Here is an 18,917-nt window from a genome sequence, read left to right as displayed (position 1 = left end):
CATAAAAACGTCATGTTTTTCACTGTGATGTTAGGTGCATTTTATGCAAAGACTCAGAACTCCACACTGCACACTACAATGCTTCAGCCATGATATGAATTAGAAAGATGGTTGTGCATTACTCGTGTCAAATTAGACAACAGACATGGTTTGACACTCACTGCAGAATGGATTGTATCAAGTTCACACTCACATAATTGCTTTTCCAACCGCATATTTCCTTCACTATTGTTGTTTCATTGAAATTAGTGATATCATGATGACAAAGGGCATACTGACATTTCTAAAAATAATAAATAAGAGAGGTCAACCGTTTAAGCTTCTAGTGTTAACGGTTCATAACATGTGCCACTGTTAAGAGAGGGGAACAGGAAGTTAGTTATGACTGTTAGGATATTAAGTAGTTAGTCCGGGGGCTAGAGATAAATAAATAAATGTAGGGGAAGGGGTTTCACTGAGTCTCCAATAATTTAATTTGAGAATTGAGTGCTTGCTCTTTGAGAAAGGAGAAATCATTTGTGAAGAGGAGAAATCTCTCTTTCTATTCTGTCAATTCATTCAATTCAAAAAAATAATTTCTTTTCTTTTACCCTTTTTGGTGTAAGTAATATGGAAGCACTATGAAGCACACAACTTACTTTATGTTCCTCTCATTTTTCAGATGGTCAAGGATAAGGATTAAAATGGGAACTGCTTAATTTATGTTCCTCTCATTTTTACAGAAAGAGTGTGTTATTGTTCAGAGGAAAATATTAATTTGACTTGTTTGGTTCTTCTTTTATTATACCTAAAGCTCCTTTTTTATGCACTCTTTTTTTTTCTTTTCATTTCATTTAACATGCACTATTGGTTTTCTTCTCAATGAACTGAGTTCCATCATACCAAAATTTGATCTAAGTGCTGAAATCCTCTACCTTAAAATCCATTTGATTGGAATAGGGGAGGCTTTTCAATTATAATGATACAAATAGAAAAGAAAATGCAAAGTTCATTTCATTCCCTTCAAAAAGAACCGAACCCTATGAACCTCTTGAAGAGATGTCAGTTCAATGAACATTAGAAATCTGAGAGTAGCTGAAGCACAATGGAAAAGATCTAACTTGTTTAGTCCAATCTCCATGGATACATTCCTATTAATTTTTTGACTTCAATCATTTTTACTTGTAAAAGACACGACTAAAAGGGGCAAACACAAAGTGACATGGGAGGTCATATATTTTTCTTTTTATCAAACACCCAAGTTGATTGTATTAAGGACCAAAGCAATGATGACGAAAATATTGGTCATACACTCATACACAAAACACATTATACATAAGACAATGACAACAACAGAATGTATGCAATACTACATTTAACCTCATATAGTGAATGATAACCATCGGATATCATACAGTACAAACAAAACTCCAAATACTCTTACAAAAAACACTGTGTAACTCTTACATGAACTTTGTAAGACTTCTAACTAATTAGATGCCATGGTAAAAGAAGATATATATCGAGAGGCTGGTGAAAGCTGTTGGATGTACTTCAACATGTTTGTTTTATCAGTAATAGGAACAAGATGGTAGCTGTGCAGTTATTGGGGTGGCCTGGAATCCTGGTCAGTGTGGTAGCTGGTTGGCAGAAGTCCCACATGGAATAAAGAAAGAGGTGGAACTGACAGAGGCTAATATAAAATAGGAAAACATAGTTCCTTAGAAAGCATCTTTGCGCTTGGGGCAATGACGCAGCTAGTGAGGTTCTAACCGAGGCGCGTCTATTGCTGGTTGAAAACTATTTCCAAACCCCCTCTTAGGCCTGGGTTCACCCTAGGCCTTCGAGAATTTCTGGAAGGGCTCCCTTTGGGGCAAAGCCCTACATTTTTAGTTAAAGATTTTTTAGTCTGCCACTAGTTTTCGTGCTTAAGCAAAATTTAGATTAAAGTTAGTATTTTGTATTTTATCTTGAGAAGATCGATTAAAATATTGCTTAATCGGTTATAAATTATTTAGCCTTAAAAAATTCCAGTTTTAACCTTTCCAATAAATTTTTAATTAGACGATGCAGTTATTTATTCAAAGCATATAATCAGTTGTACAAAGGTGGTCATTCGTTTTTGGAATCAACATAGGCAAGGCCACAGTCATTAAAACAAGACACTGGTTGTAAACATGTATTACATATAAAATTAGTTTTAAAAATTAAATTTTATTTTAAAATCGTTTGTATAATCGGTGTTAGTTACAGTCAGTTAACTTCGGATATATAATTAATTTCTTAAAAAAAAATAATTGATTATCATGTGTTAGATCCTCTAAAAAAAATGTTTTGGTTAGATTGTTCAAATAACCTATAACATTCAACATATCTAGGATTAACCGATGACTCGTCTGTTTAATCATCCGATTCTAGTAGAGTAGTAACACTAATCAAAACGGTATGCTAAAAAAGGGAGGGAAAATCAACGAAAACGTGACCCTATCAACGACTGCCAGCATGGCAACATTTCAAAGCGAGCTCTAGAAGGTGTAAGAAAATAACATTATAATATTCAGGACCCACTAAAATTGAAAAAGGTAAGAAAGAAGAGATATATTGCATGAGCATAATAAGCGTGTTCTGGAAACAAACAGAACAAAGTTGATTCTTGTCACTGAATTAAAACCTTCAACTCCCATTCTATTCCTTACCGTCAAAAATTGTTCATCTCGATCTCTCTCCGCTTTTAACTCTGGTATTGTCTCTCATTCTCTTCTCTTTGCAATCGCTCATTCACTTCATTCTTTGTGAATGTGTCTTTTCATTTCTCAGTAGTAACTGTCTCAGTAATTTCATAACATTTTTCTCTGAACCTGCATTTTTCAATCTCGGTGACTGTTACACTCTTTGTCCTGCGTGATTGTTTCGCTGCTAGATTTATGGAATATTAGCTCTTTCTCGTCAATCTCATCTCATGATGAACTTTTTTTTTTTTTTTTTTTTTTTTTTTAGTTTGGTAATTGATAGGAAAGAGTAATGTATGGTGAATTAAGCAAGAACTTGAGGAAATACAAGCATTGGTGATAGACATTCTTGATTGATTGTTCTGAGCGAGTGAGTGATGGCATGGTTTAGAGTTGCTTCCAGCATAGTAAAGCATGATGCAATTAGGAGAAATCTCTATCGAGGTGCGAAAAGGACCAGCACAGTCCTTCCATCAACAAGTAGAATTAGAAAATTTCACACCACGGTTGTCAAATCCAAAGAGCAAACCGCACCGGTGCCTCGCCCCGTGCCCCTTTCCAAGTTGACTGACAACTTCTTGGATGGGACGAGCAGTGTCTATTTAGAGGAGCTTCAAAGGGCTTGGGAAGCTGATCCAGACAGTGTAGATGAGTCCTGGGACAATTTCTTCAGGAACTTTGTGGGTCAGGCTTCCACATCCCCTGGAATTTCTGGACAAACAATCCAGGAGAGTATGCAATTGCTGTTGCTGGTGAGAGCATACCAGGTTAATGGTCACATGAAAGCCAAGCTAGATCCTCTGGGTCTGGAGGAACGAAAAGTCCCTGATGAGTTAGACCCTGCCTTTTATGGCTTCACTGAGGCTGATCTTGACAGGGAATTCTTTTTGGGTGTGTGGAAGATGTCTGGCTTTTTGTCCGAAAATCGCCCTGTGCAGACTCTTAGGTTCATTTTGTCACGGCTTCAGCAAGCCTACTGTGGGAGCATTGGATACGAGTACATGCACATACCGGACCGTGAAAAATGTAACTGGCTTAGGGACAGGATTGAGACTCCTACACCTACACAGTATAATCGGGAGCGTCGCGAAGTTATCTTTGATAGGCTTGCCTGGAGTACACTTTTTGAAAATTTCTTGGCCACCAAGTGGACTTCGGCAAAGAGGTTTGGGCTTGAAGGGGGAGAGAGTGTTATTCCTGGCATGAAAGAAATGTTTGATCGGGCATCTGATCTTGGGGTCGAGAGCATTGTTATGGGAATGGCACATAGGGGAAGATTGAATGTTTTGGGTAATGTAGTACGGAAGCCACTTCGTCAGATTTTTTGTGAGTTTAGTGGTGGTCAGCCTGCAGACGAAGTTGGGCTCTACACAGGAACTGGTGATGTCAAATATCATTTGGGAACATCTTATGATCGCCCAACCAGGGGTGGGAGGAGGATACATTTATCTTTGGTGGCAAATCCTAGTCACTTGGAAGCAGTCAACCCACTTGTGGTTGGAAAAACTCGAGCAAAGCAATATTACTCCAATGATGTGGACAGAATGAAAAACATGGGGGTTTTGATTCATGGAGATGGTAGTTTTGCTGGACAAGGTGTGGTCTATGAAACCCTTCATCTTAGCGCTCTTCCAAATTACACTACTGGTGGGACTATACACATTGTGTTCAACAATCAAGTTGCATTTACAACTGATCCCAAGTCAGGAAGATCTTCACAATATTGCACTGATGTTGCCAAAGCATTAAATGCTCCAATCTTTCATGTGAATGGTGATGATGTGGAAGCTGTTGTTCATGTCTGTGAACTTGCAGCTGAATGGCGCCAAACTTTCCATTCTGATGTGGTTGTTGACTTCGTGTGTTACCGTCGATTTGGCCACAATGAGATTGATGAACCATCTTTCACACAGCCTAAAATGTATAAGGTTAGCCCTATTTCTTTTTGCTATACATATTTCTTTTTGACAAGTTCATCAGTTTTTCAACTTTCTGGACTATATATAGGTCATCCGAAACCATCCATCAGCTCTTGAGATCTATCAGAAAAAACTTTTGGAATCAGGGGAGCTGACACAAGAAGACATTGATAAGATACATAAGAAGGTCACATCAATTTTAAATGATGAATTTTTGGCTAGCAAAGATTATGTTCCAAAACGAAGAGATTGGCTTTCAGCATATTGGTCTGGTTTCAAGTCACCTGAACAGATTTCACGTATCCGGAACACTGGGTATGATGATTTAATGTTAATGTTGCTTGAATCTTTTCTGTTGGTTGTATAAATGCTGAAATCTATGGTCTATCCTGTGCAGTGTGAAACCAGAGATCTTGAAAAGTGTTGGGAAAGCAATCACAATCTTACCTAAATTTTTTTCTCCTCATAAAGCAGTGAAGAGGATTTATGAACAACGTGCCCAGATGGTTGAAACAGGGGAAGATATTGACTGGGGATTTGCAGAGGCACTTGCCTTTGCCACATTGATAGTTGAGGGTAACCATGTTCGGTTAAGTGGTCAGGATGTTGAAAGAGGAACGTTTAGTCACCGTCATGCTGTAGTTCATGATCAGACAACGGGAGAGATATATTGCCCCCTTGACCATGTGATAATGAATCAAAATGAAGAGATGTTTACTGTTAGCAATAGGTAATATGCCTTAAGCTTCTAAAATTTGAATTCATATCCTGCTCAACTGATCATTGATACTCATTTTTTCTTATAGTATTAATTTAGTTTTATTTTGTCATGTGCTTTACAGTGAATTTTAATGTTTGTGATACTTTGTCAAAAATGTATGGGCTATTTAGAATTATATTTCAAAAATTCTTAATGAAATTTATCGTCGAACCTTTTCATAAACCATTAATGATTGTTATTTAGACTGTTTCATTGCATCTCTATTTATCCTAAAAGATAATTACTGTCCCGGCATCCAGTGCTTTTCAAATTTCAATGGCTCACCTATCAGCTATATCTGTATTAGTATACATGTATTAGAAGTGTCTTCGACCTATACTATAATTATGATGTTATGTGCCTTTATCTTGATGACACTAAATATCATCTTTGACATAATATATATCAGTATAATTCATTTGATACTTTAATAAAACGTGAAATGTATGTTTAACTAATGATAGATTGTTTTCTATTAATCTTTCATATGATATGCAGCTCACTCTCTGAGTTTGGAGTTCTTGGATTTGAATTGGGTTACTCAATGGAAAATCCAAATTCATTGGTGATCTGGGAGGCTCAATTTGGTGATTTTGCTAATGGGGCTCAAGTTATATTTGACAATTTCTTGAGTTCTGGTGAGTCTAAGTGGCTCCGTCAGACTGGGCTTGTAGTGTTACTTCCTCATGGTTATGATGGCCAGGGCCCTGAGCATTCAAGTGGAAGATTGGAACGCTTTCTTCAGGTGCTCTGTTATGAATCTGTGTTCTAATTCCTTGAAACTTCTTTGAAAGCTTTTATTCCTTCGCCATGAATCTGCTTGCCAACTTTTGTCTACTTTGAGGTTGACATACCACAACAAACTAGAGGGCTGTGTCATTTTCAATTTACATTGTTGATGTTGTGTTGTGCATGGTTTGTTTTAAACCGTAAGCTTCTTTTTATCACTGGATGGCACTTGTCAGTAGTCTGTAGTTATCATTTATAATATGATTAGTTTGGGGAATACCAAGGGTATAGGTTAATGGAACAATGCTGAAAATGAAATATGAATCTTTGAATTTAGCTACCTTTAAGTGTGGAAACTTCAAAGTTCATAGAAGGGGGAAGGACAATAAAGAAACATAACTTTTTGTTTAATTTAGATTGCAAACATATAATTTGAATAATTGTCTTTTGTTTCTTGCTTTTGAAGATCTTTTTTTGCATGAGTCCTTTCATCTTTCAATGTCAATCTTAATAGTATTTAAACAAGGTTTTCATTAATTTATTGGCAGATGGCTGATGACCATCCTTATGTTATTCCTGAGATGGATCCTACTCTTCGGAAACAAATTCAGGAATGTAACTGGCAGATTGTGAATGTTACAACTCCAGCAAATTTTTTCCATGTTTTACGGCGGCAGGTTTATAGTTGGTTCAATGATTTGATTGATGTTAGCTTTGTCCCTTAAATTTGTGTTGCTTTATTTTCTCATTGTTGCCTTTTGTTTTCTTGCAGATACATAGAGAATTCCGTAAACCTCTCATTGTGATGTCACCTAAGAACCTGCTTCGTAGTAAGGCTTGTAGATCAAATTTATCGGAGTTCGATGATGTTCAAGGACACCCAGGTTTTGACAAACAGGGCACTAGATTTAAGCGCCTCATAAAAGACCAAAATAACCACTCAGATGTTGAGGAGGGTATCAGACGTTTAGTACTCTGCTCTGGAAAGGTGTGTGATCCTGATTGGGACTACCTGTTCTCGTGTTTGGTTTTTACGCTCAGACACCGGCTGGATTTTCTTTTAACTGTATTTGTGAATTTTATCTGGTGCTTTGATACTGTTTATGTTTTACATCTATGACTTATCATTGTTTTCTAAATATGCTTTTTATAACTTTTAATGTCTTATATTCCTTGCAGGTTTACTACGAACTCGATGAACAACGAACAAAGGAAGATGCAAAGGATGTTGCAATATGTAGGGTGGAACAGCTTTGTCCTTTCCCTTATGATCTTGTCCAACGAGAGCTCAAAAGATATCCAAGTATGTCTTTTCAAAGTGCTCTTTTGAAATGGATTCTGATTTTTTTTTCATGTTGAAGCTTGAATATGCTGTTACTGTTATTAGTGTGGGAAGTAATTCTTGTTTGTGATTTTTCTGCTAGATAGTCATTTTTTTATCTCATGGCTGTTGCATCTTTTACCTTAGCAAAAGACCAGCCATATGAAGGTAGTTGTTTTCCTATTGCTGTCAAAGCAGACTAACAATATGGAGTGCTGATTTCTGCTTGTTAGTTGGAAGGATTGGAAAGCATCTACATTTTCCTTCTATACAATTTTTTAGATCCTAGACAAGGCCTGATTGAAATTGCAATGCATTCTGCTGCTAATTGGTTTCTAGATGTCATAAAAATGTGGTTAAAAGCCAAAGGAATCAATTTATTAGAGCATTATTGAATTGTAGTTGATGTTTCTCATGATATGGGAAATGTTTGAACTTAGATGTGCCATTGTGTCAACTAATTAGTAGAGCATTTTGGTTTTGTCTTCGTTGTCATTTGGGGTTAAGCATTATACATTTAAAATGGTAGGATTTTAATAACGTATAGTCTGTTGTGGTTAGTTGTTTTACATTATACTTTGTTGTGTTTCTTCTAGATGCGGAGGTTGTTTGGTGTCAAGAAGAACCAATGAACATGGGTGGATACACTTATATTTTACCCCGACTCATAAGTTCCATGAAGGCTGTAGGTAGGGGAGGTTATGAAGATGTCAAATATGTTGGTCGTGCTCCCTCTGCAGCCACAGCTACTGGTTTCCTCAAGGTTCACCTTAACGAGCAGGCTGAGCTAGTTCAGAAAGCCATTCAACGTGAGCCAATCAATTTCCCTTACTGAGGCATAGCATATACTTTGTTTCTCCAGAGTGATGAAGGCAATAATTGGAGGGTAGCTTACAAACACAATTCTTAATATTTGCTTTTCACCTTTATGTGTTCTGGTTTTGACAAGATGTCAGGTAAGCTGAAATTCAAGGTGTATACTGTTTACTTCAGCTGAGGTAATTTTTTTCTGTTACCAAGAGGTGAAACTTAGTCAATTGTCCTCCAATAAATAAAAATTGTTTTTTTTTGTGTGATTACTGATTATTACTGTTATTGCTTAGTAGTGTTTAATAGTTTCAATATAGAACAACAGTGGCATACGTTTTAAATACTGAATTCCTTTCAAGATAGAACAACAATTGTAATTAATATGTCTGAAGCTGTGGATTTTAACTAGTCTGTATGATGTCGTATGATTCATGTAACCGATCTTACTTAGTAAGATAAGGTTTCATTTTTACCTTTTTTTTTGTTTAGCTTCAGGGGGTGAAGACTTTCTCTCCTTTATCAGTGCACTTTTTGTCACGTGGTTGTTGTTATAGTATAGGCTTGTTGTATGTACTATTTGTTCACTGTATTTTGCTAAAATGAAAAAAAGGGTTAAAAATAATAAACTACCTTTACACAGGTGGTAACTCATTCGTTTGATATGCGGCGAGGGAGTTTGGTTTAAAACTTGCACTGTTTCTACCCATCTTTTTCTTTGCCTGTCATAGTGTGTTTGGAAACAATTTAAAAGTGTGTGGCACCATGAAATCACGTTATAGGAGAAAAACGCTGAAGGATGAAGCTACTGTTAGTAACTTTTGATTTAGCGTGTTGGCATCAAATAGCGGCAACAGAAGCATTATAGAACTTCTAAGCATTTACAACACAGTCAGCAATATCACTTGAGAGCAATGATGTAGTAATAATACCTCGTGACCTGAGGAGTCCATAGTAGGTTAAGTTAAAAAAAACATAAACTCTTTTTGACCGAAGCCGAACCTGCTAGGTTTTGTCTTGCATTTTATGCCGTCTAATCTTTGTGTGCTTTTTGTTTTGTCTTGAGGGCAGTCAAACTGGTGATGGAATCCACATTTTGTCTATACATGTAACAACTAGTAATCTATGAATAAATGTGCCGGGTCACTCTTCAAGAACGTTTATCAAAAGGAAGCATGATAATTTTTTAAATGATTTTAGGGTAAGATTTTGTTACTTTACATCACTGGACGCTATATACCACTTTTTTAACATTCAAAATATAGTTCAAGTAGGAGACATTAATTGATTAGCATAACTAAAATGGTATTCCATAATACAGGTAAAAAACTGAACATCTTAGAATCTCCTACGAACTAAGAAGGATACTTCTTACAACTCTCAGATTCAATTTACCTCTGCGTTACTGCCTCATGCAGTGAACAAATTGACCAAGGGATGTTACAGTTAGAGTATCAAGACTCGTGATATATGCACTGTGCAAAAATTATTTGAGCTGTGATCACTCTTTTTCATAACAGCAGCGTTTCAAATAATATATGAATGAATATAAAATCAAATTCTATAATAGCCCATGCTTAATGTGAACTTAGTTTTGACATCTGATGCATTGCGCTTAAAGGAGAGCAACTGAGCCACCACTATTGTTTGTTCATGTCCTCTTAACGCGGTGGTGACACTTTAACAACTCTAGTCAACAGCAGACGGGGTTGCAGTAATTTTTTCTCAAAAGAATGCTAATAATGGCAAAAGGATTTGCTTAGAAGAATTTAATGGAAGATGATACTGGAAGTTAAAAAGAAAATGTTAAATTGTAATTTTGATTCCTGTAATTCTTAATCCGTGATTTTGGTCATTGGAAGAACAAGAAAGGGAAAGAAAAAGTGGTTATAAAACCTTTATTTATGATAAACGTCAATTCACTCACCCATGTACTTGTAGTGCCAAGCAGAGCTGCAGATTAATACGACCATGGATACCTGATGTTAATATATTCATTTGATTTGGATACGAAGAAAATAAGTGCAACGTCCTATTTTTACAGGAATAGAGGGCCTACGATGACTTTGTCTATCTTAGCAAAAATTGTGCTATGATGTCATGTGCACCAACCTAACCAAGTTCCATGTAACTGGCCAGTTATTGATCAGAACTTGAACTATACAAGGCATTTTTTTTTTAATTCAGTAGCAATCAGGTTCCTTGGTTCTACAGACTACTGATATATTATTTCTGTTAGTTGCATTCTTTAGACCGTGCAGCGAGCATAGTAATCCACTACTACTAGATTTAGCTACCTTAGCCCAAGAGTGTGCACCGCTCCCAGTCACTAATCTCACCATAATTGAACAGTTATAAGGGGTTTGGTTTAGCTTGAATCCAGATGGGTTGTTAAACGTGTGTGCATGTAATCTCTTCTGTGCTTCATTCTTCAATTACACAAGCTAGCTCTTCAACCATTCAGTGCATCATCACGTGGTGGAATATTGTATTGTATATATAAGCAGGGAACTCTCTTGATACATGGATTTGAGGTGGGGCGGTAGAAAGAGGGTAAATTTCGATTCCATGGAAAAATTGAAGATTCAACAAATTAAAACCTGACAACTACGTGACCCTTTTTGAAAAATTGAAATTATTGTTTCTCTCTTCCATGCAGCAGAGCAAGAGTATCCTGTCTCAAAATCACTCAATATTGTAGTTTCTTTTCAGTTCACTCATCACAATTAACAGTATAATGCACCAACAACCCTGAAAAGATCTATCTTAACACCTGGACGGAATTACCAAGATTATTTGGTGCTCAATGTTGTATCACTCACGACTCACAGCTAAGTCCCACATCGGTGAGAAGAGATAACATGGCTACATTTTGTTATGTGGAGATCCCACATCGGGCCAAGGGAGATGAGAATTCACGTCTTAAAAGAGGTTGCTTCTTGCTTGCTGATTGCGGATTTTGCAAACAGGCTGAAACTGTTGAACTATCGATTTTTCTCTGGCTACTAATCGGTTTTCACTCAGTTGTTAAAGAGTTTTATTCATTATAAAATTTGTTATATAAAATAAACATTTTATAAAATACACCGTGGCTAAAATACTAGTTACAGAGTTGGTACAACATTTTCTTTAATGCTGTTTATCTTTTAATTATTAATAACAAAAATAATACTTTAATTGAAAGTATTTTTAGTTATTGATTTTTGGGTAAAGTATGTTTGATAATGGTTGACCAAAAAATAATGGAGTTGTATCGCTGACTTGGCCCAGTTAATTATATGACATTGACCATCATCATATTCAATATGATAATATGTAATCAGCTATTAACTTATTCACTTCTTATTTAAAAGTGATTGTGTCACTTGGACAAACAACAGACCCTATAATAGGCATTAATGCTTAGCTATAACACGATTGATATTTTAACTTTTTAGCCTATCAACAATGCATGAACGTTCTTGAGCATGACATATGCAGCATGTTAGACTAATATTCCATTTTCCTTGGTCAGACAGTCTAGAAGAGAAGTAGTTTTCCAAGTTAACAGCGCAGTCCAATACATGAACACTTAAAATTGTATCTTATAGTGGCTGCCATCTAGAAGCCCTTTTATTTTAAGCCACTTAATATATTATTTTCAAAATTTCAGTCGAAGAATTTTAAATATTATACAATTGTTTATAAGCTTTGAATTAATGAGCAACGATCTCCCATCAGCTAACCAATCACGCTTACCTTCACACCAAGCTTACTAGTCAAAGGAAAAGCCCTAGTTCAACGCATATATCCAATGCATTGCTGTTTAATTGCTCCATCACTCCTACTTGCTTACATAATGGTTGACTCAGTGACTAGAAAACAAACTCATCTAAGAAAAATATAGGTTCGGATTTTATTATCGATATAAGGATTTTATTAGTAGGTAATAGGTAATTAATTTTGTTAGCACTTTTTAAGCCTTAAAGGCTTGTTCTAACTCTCCAAATCTAATTTATCTAAATTTTTTCTTTGCAAAAAAAAAAATAAAAAAATTCAATTCAAAGTCACAAGTTTAGTGTGTTACAGTACATGTTCACACACTACACACACATACTACATTCAGTAACGTCAGCCATATTAATTAGAAGGGTCTAAAACTCTCAAGCTAACAAACAAAACCAACCTAGCTTATAAATATCTATCACGCACCATACACCATATATACTCTAAAGTCTCATACACCAGTTAATCCATTCCACACCTTTCTATTCTTTTTAAACCCTTGATCATATCCATTTTCGATCACCCCTTCAAACCAAAACACCAATATTATTTCAAGTACTATTGATATAATATAGTGATGAAGAGAGAAAGAGAAGTTGATAGTATAACCATGGCCAACTACTTGATGCTGCTTTCTCGAACCACCACCAACTTGAACACTTCCAACAACCGTGTGTTTGAGTGTAAGACATGTAACCGGCGGTTTGCGTCGTTTCAGGCATTGGGTGGCCACCGTGCGAGTCACAAGAAGCCAAGGTTGATGGGAGAGAGTGATAGCCAAGTGCTAATTCATGGTTCACCACCAAAGCCTAAAACACACGAATGTTCCATTTGTGGATTGGAGTTTGCAATAGGACAAGCTTTGGGAGGGCACATGAGGCGTCATAGAGCTGCAGCAGCATCAAATGGAAACATGCACACTACTATTAATTCTTGGTTGAGTTCTAGCAATAGTGGTGGTAGCACAGTTGATAATACTTTACCACCAAACATGAACAACAAGGCTAACAACACCAAGAGGGTTTTGTTTCCTGATTTGAATTTGACGCCTTTAGAGAATGATTTGGAGTTTTTGAAGTTTGGACACTGCTTTAATTGAATTAATTCTTGGCACATAGTTTGTAGAGTACGATATAGATAGATCATACTACTTTTTGCTCCTTTTGTATTTTACTTATATATGTAAATTAATGTGTTCAGTTCATATATATATAAGAAATTCGTGTTAATTACAAAATCAAAGAAAAAGTGCTCGCTTATGAATCCTTACTTTAACGTTTCTTTCAAACCAACATTTTTTTATTTATGATTATAAGCATATTTGTACAAGTTACAGTTTCTTTAATTTGTAGCTAATATATTTTCATGCCATTAAGTGAGATTGGGATTTGTGTTAGAATAAATTCAATCCGTTAATTTCGTTTCAGAACGTGTATCATGGTGGAAAGAAATTTCTCCGGCCAACAAAAACATTTTTGTTAAATACCGATTTAATTAAACTTTGATTTCTCCTTTTCTTTAAGTCAAAGGTTCAGACATGCATGGTCCACGTTCTCAAGGAAAAGAAACACAAAACGGGTTTCCTAACAGGGAATAGAAAGCAATCTGCTTCTAATTAATCTAAATATGTGGTTTTTGTATATGATTTTTTTTATATGCACGTAAAACATTTATGGTAATGCTAGCTATGAATTAATGTATAGTGAAGAGCATTGAATTATATACAAATGTATATTTACACAACTTCTCCATGTGGTGAAAATAAACAACTGATTCGAATAAGCTTTTTATCTGGTAGTATTTGACCTAAACAAGGAACGTTTGTATCTTACTAGCTATATGGTACTAAACTTCTTATTCAATGTAATCAGCTGCTACTAACTAATTCACTTTTTTAACTTAATGATTCTACCACTTAATACAGGGCAGATCTTTGTATCACAATCACGAAGTTAATTTCTTTTTATAAAATATAAATAACAATACTTTGGAATATTGTCGGATTGATTTTCCATTTTCCTTGAACGTCATACAATCTAGAAGGGAATTATTTTCCAAATACCAGGGCCGTGCAGTTGGGTCCAATAAAATCTTATCCTACGCATATATATAGAACCTGCGTGCCATCTGGAAAGTCGTTTCATTATAATAACTTTTACCATTCGCAGTCTTATTTCAAACTTCGTGTTCAACAATTTTAGTGATTATAATGTTGGTAGCTACTGGCTAGAGTAAGTTAAATTTAAGCAAATGGATACGCTACTAAGAAAAATCTCATATTAAAAAGGAAATAATTCAATAGACAACGCATTGATTGTATAAGGTAGCCCAAACTTTTGTTTTAGTTTTCAGAAAATATAATTATTTAGCACTGATATCTATGCATTTTTTTATTATTAATTAGTCTAACACAGTGTTAATTTAGGTATGTTTTTCCTTGGAGAATGTGGTTCAAACCTTGCTCGAGAAAGAATCACTTTTTTTTTTTAAGTCTTTGAATTTTTGTATTACTCTCTTATCCTTTGTATTTTTTTGTAATGTCATTACCTCAAACTTGGTTTTAGTCTTTTAGACTTAAAAATATATTGGGCTGACCATGAAAATTTAGTATGCTCCTTTTAGAATTTAGTATAACTAATTACAAAAGAAATTGATAATTAATATTAAAAGAATTTGTTTTGATCAAAGAATATGTAATAGAAATTGTTTTTATAATGATAACTAAAAAGTAAATTTCAAAGAATTGATTTTATTTAAATGATACATTAAAATACTTGTAAAGGTTTTAATTTTTTTTATTAAGATCCTAAAAACCTATACAAAAAGCTTCTATTAATGTACAAATAAATTATTTTGGCCGTAAACAAACATAACGAGTAACCAACAGAGTTAAAATATCCTTCTTTCAACCAGTTTCTTGGTTTTTAGTTCTATACTAATTCTATTTCTATTTCCTAGTTTTGTTGTTCGATCTTCTGAGATATATCACCTGCGCAAGCGATGATGACGAATTTCGATACCACGTGCAGTACTCCAAATCACACTACAGGCAGGCAAGGTTGTCTAGAGCAACAGTGAGAGTTTCAGCTGATAAGAAATCACAGAAGATTGGCTTCAATTTATTATATATAACCAAATTTAACACTCTTTGTCGAGCAGTATCATAAGACATTAATTATGGTATTGATATATAGGTCAATTCAATAAATCTCATCCAAATCATTTAATTGATGCAGTATTTTTTAACTATTTAGCTTCATAATTCAATCTCGTCCAATAAAATTTTATCACATTTAATTAATTTGGATTGGAGTGGAAATAGGTTAAAGATAATATTTTATTTATATAAGTATGTTGTTACACTGAGAAAAGAAAAACTAGCCTAAAATAATAAATACGTATGTGGTTATATGCCATTTATAAACTTGACCTAATGTTTCTAAAGTTTGATTTAACCTAATAACCTACTTTATATATATATGAGATTTGTTAATTTACATCACTTATTTTTTAGAAAAAATAAGTATAATTTTTCTTAAAATACATCTAGGTGTAACTTAATAACTTACTCCTAGAAAATAAGTATGTGTATGTTTGCATGTGTATAAAATTTGTTAATTTATACTCATTTATTTTTTAAAAGAAATAAATTAGTAAGTTATAACTATAATTTTTCTTAAAATACATTTAAGTGTAACTTGTTAACTTTTTCTATAAAAAAAAAGTGTAAATCAATAAACTCATATATATATAATTTTTACACTATTATAAAGACACAAATTATCACGTATAATGCGTTTACTTACTTTTATTATAATTATTTTAAAAATCATATTAAAACAGTTTTTAATTAGTTGTCGATGTAATTATTTATATTGATAGTAAATAGAAATTAATCTCATATAATATTTATTAAACTTAAGAAGTATTTTTTAAACACTCCCATACCCATAGAAAGTATAATTTGAACATATCTTATATTTTAAATTTGATTTTATTGTACATTACATAAATGATATACTAATTAATTTCGATAACACTACAAGTTACGTCAGGTAGGTAGCTAGCTACAAGAAGTTTTTTTTTTTTGAAAGAAAGCTACAAGAAGTTATATATCTAGGAAACGTTTTATTTTTTAATCTTAAACACGAACATGACATATATATTATAAGCAATGATGGGAATATGGGATTGGAAAATCGCAGTGGAAAATTTCCATTGGATAACAAGACAATAAACTATTATGTGCTTACGTACAGCATACTGATTACAAATTTACAATAGACTTTAATTAGCTAAAAGTCATCATCGATCCTTATCGTCACAATAACGTTGGTGAGTGGTCACCTTAATTTTAGTTCCTTATCGTCACAATGTCGAAGCTTCTCAGCGAAAAGGAAAAGGCTTTTCTGGGAGGTTTCATAATAATAATAATAAATAAATGAAGTTATCTCTATTACAGATAGAACTCCACAGCGAAAAGGAAAAGGCTTTTCTGGGTAGTTTCATTTTCCTAAAGCAAATGAGAATAATAGCAGGGAATGGTTATATTAATTACATCATAGTAATCTAAACTATTTGATCACATTAATTTGCCTATCAAGACTTTTTTTAATATATTGTTGTGTGTTTATTTTAGATTGTTGATTTTATAATTTAGTTATTTCAATAAAAGTATTTCTGAATTCGTTCCGTGATGTTAATTATTTCATTTGTTGGTGATATATTAGGACATGAAATGTACAACTTTTTAAGATGAAAACTAGCTTACTTTCCGTGACTTGTCCTAATATTAAATTCACATTTTATAATTTATTATTTATATTATTTGAATTTTTAATATATTTTATTTAACTTAAATTTTAATAAATATATATTAATAGATATGTCAATAAATATTTAAATAGATTTTATATACACACTTATGATAAATTTAAATTTTTTAAATTATAATATATAATATTCAATAAATATATAGAATAAATTAATGTTGATTTAAATTTTTTTATTGGACAATCAATTAAAATTATGCCCATATATGTTTCATAATAGTAAAATATACGTGTGTGAATTGATTTAAATTCTACATGCACAAATTTTAAAAAAAAAACACCAAAAACGGCTCTTTATTAGTTGTGTTTATGTAAAATTTACTTTTGACCATTAGTATATTTTAAAGTATACATGTAATTGAATATTTTCACATTTTTACTTCGATCAACAAAAAAATATGCCATATAAATTTACACTATTCTTAAACCTATTATATAAAATTAAAACAATAAAATGAATATAAAATCTAAATATTTTAATTTATATGATTCTTATGTATTATAATTGATTTAAGATTCTATAAAGGATTATATTGAAAATATAAAAAATATAAAGTCTATATTAATTGCATTATTTAGAGAATAAATATAGAAATATCATGTAACTCCATAAAATATTCTAGTTGAGTCTTATCCATGTTCCGTACCATGTCAATTGTGAAGGGAGATTGTTATAGTCTAAATTTGTATAATCTAAATATTCTAGATTAGCTTTGTTAAACCTACCTCGCCTCTTTTCAAAATTTGTATATTCTAAATATCTAACTAGGCCAATTGGCCAATTTTTTTTTTCATATATCAATTTATGATTAACGATAATATAAAAAAACTACAATATTAATGCATTCTAATTATTATAAAAATCAATAACTTTGTCATATATTAATTTATGATTAGATGATTGGATAAAAAAATTACACTATTAATGTTTTCTAATTACATTCATCTTTAAATTGCTTTCTTCATAATGTATGCAGTATATTTTATTATTCTTTGGTTTGCTTATCACCCTTGAATACGTTTAATTATTTCTTTTCTGATTTGTATAGACTTACGTAATCCATGAGGAAAATGTATACCCACTTGATGAGTAACTTGGCCTTTCAGATACCAAATGCTTTATTTGTGACTGATACAAAATACTTTTTTTTTACGAGTTATTCCTAACTTGAGCTGAAGTTTTTGGCAACAATTCAAATAGTGCAAGTGTTATAAGCAAGGGTTAATTTATTTTAGGAGTAATAAGTTTTTTTTTTACAAATTTAATTGTTAATTAAATTAAATATTAAGCAAATTAAATCTAGATATTTTTATAAGAAAATTGAATTATTTGAAACTTCTTTAAATAAATTTAAATTCAACATATAATATACTTTATAAATATAAGTAAATGTTAGACAATAAAACTATCCAATTACAAATGTCCAATTTATCCAAAGTTTAGGGTGCCAAAAAGTTGAAAATTTAAAATAAATTTATTGTTATCAACAAAAAAGTTCGATGGATATCTAAGTTCGATCATTGACAAAAATAATTTTTTTTTATTGATGAATGAGATAATTGGGCCTTATAAATTTGAATGAAGTAATAAATATCCTTAAAATATTGATTCGGGAATCAAAAATAGATTTTTTATTTGAAGGAGTACCAATATTTTCAAGGCAACCGATTAAAATTTCCAAAAAAACCATTTTATTTATTAATAAATTAACCAATGTTCTTAAGAGTTAAGACACTTATTAGCACAACCTTTTAAAAATTAATAACACACTACATAAGTATTAAGTTATTGTTTTAGCATTTGATATTTATTTAAGTTTAATGCACATGTAAGTTTAATGCATATGCAGTGAACAATGTAAAACAATCTTACACTATCTTTCATCGGAAAAAATCACCATTAAGATGATTATGTTAAAAGTTAACAAATTTACCATACATGTTAGTTGTAATGGGATGCTTGTGTAAAAAAAGTTACATTGTGCATAACCCTTTTTCTCTACTTATTTTCCTAACTTTTGATATGTAAATATGTACTTGAATAAATTACATGAAAATAAATCTTTTTTTTCACAT

The 18,917-nt window shown here is 32.7% G+C and overlaps 2 protein-coding genes and 1 non-coding gene across 3 annotated transcripts; all 3 read left to right on the top strand.

Moving 5' to 3' along the window:
- Window positions 1-1,709: 1,709 nt before the first annotated feature.
- On the top strand, window positions 1,710-1,860 carry LOC113000887 (U4 spliceosomal RNA). Its single transcript, XR_003266207.1, has one exon. It is a non-coding gene; the product is annotated as a U4 spliceosomal RNA (small nuclear RNA).
- Window positions 1,861-2,563: 703 nt separating this feature from the next.
- LOC100816277 (2-oxoglutarate dehydrogenase, mitochondrial) lies at window positions 2,564-8,516 on the top strand. Its single transcript, XM_003555767.4, has 9 exons — window positions 2,564-2,719; window positions 2,977-4,636; window positions 4,716-4,942; window positions 5,025-5,357; window positions 5,886-6,132; window positions 6,665-6,793; window positions 6,889-7,104; window positions 7,296-7,419; window positions 8,034-8,516. The coding sequence occupies exons 2-9, from the start codon at window positions 3,086-3,088 to the stop codon at window positions 8,270-8,272; spliced, it is 3,066 nt and encodes a 1,021-aa protein (XP_003555815.1). The 5' UTR covers window positions 2,564-2,719; window positions 2,977-3,085; the 3' UTR covers window positions 8,273-8,516.
- Window positions 8,517-12,470: 3,954 nt separating this feature from the next.
- LOC100500316 (C2H2-type zinc finger domain-containing protein) lies at window positions 12,471-13,251 on the top strand. Its single transcript, NM_001249336.3, has one exon. It carries the CDS (start codon window positions 12,587-12,589, stop codon window positions 13,106-13,108), a length of 522 nt encoding a protein of 173 aa, NP_001236265.1. The 5' UTR covers window positions 12,471-12,586; the 3' UTR covers window positions 13,109-13,251.
- The last annotated feature ends 5,666 nt before the right edge of the window (window positions 13,252-18,917 follow it).

The sequence above is a fragment of the Glycine max genome, chromosome 20 (assembly GCF_000004515.6).
Source record: "Glycine max cultivar Williams 82 chromosome 20, Glycine_max_v4.0, whole genome shotgun sequence".
NCBI lineage: Eukaryota > Viridiplantae > Streptophyta > Magnoliopsida > Fabales > Fabaceae > Glycine > Glycine max.
The sequence above is the reverse complement of the archived record's forward strand: the minus strand, read 5'-3'. Positions and strand labels throughout refer to the sequence as shown.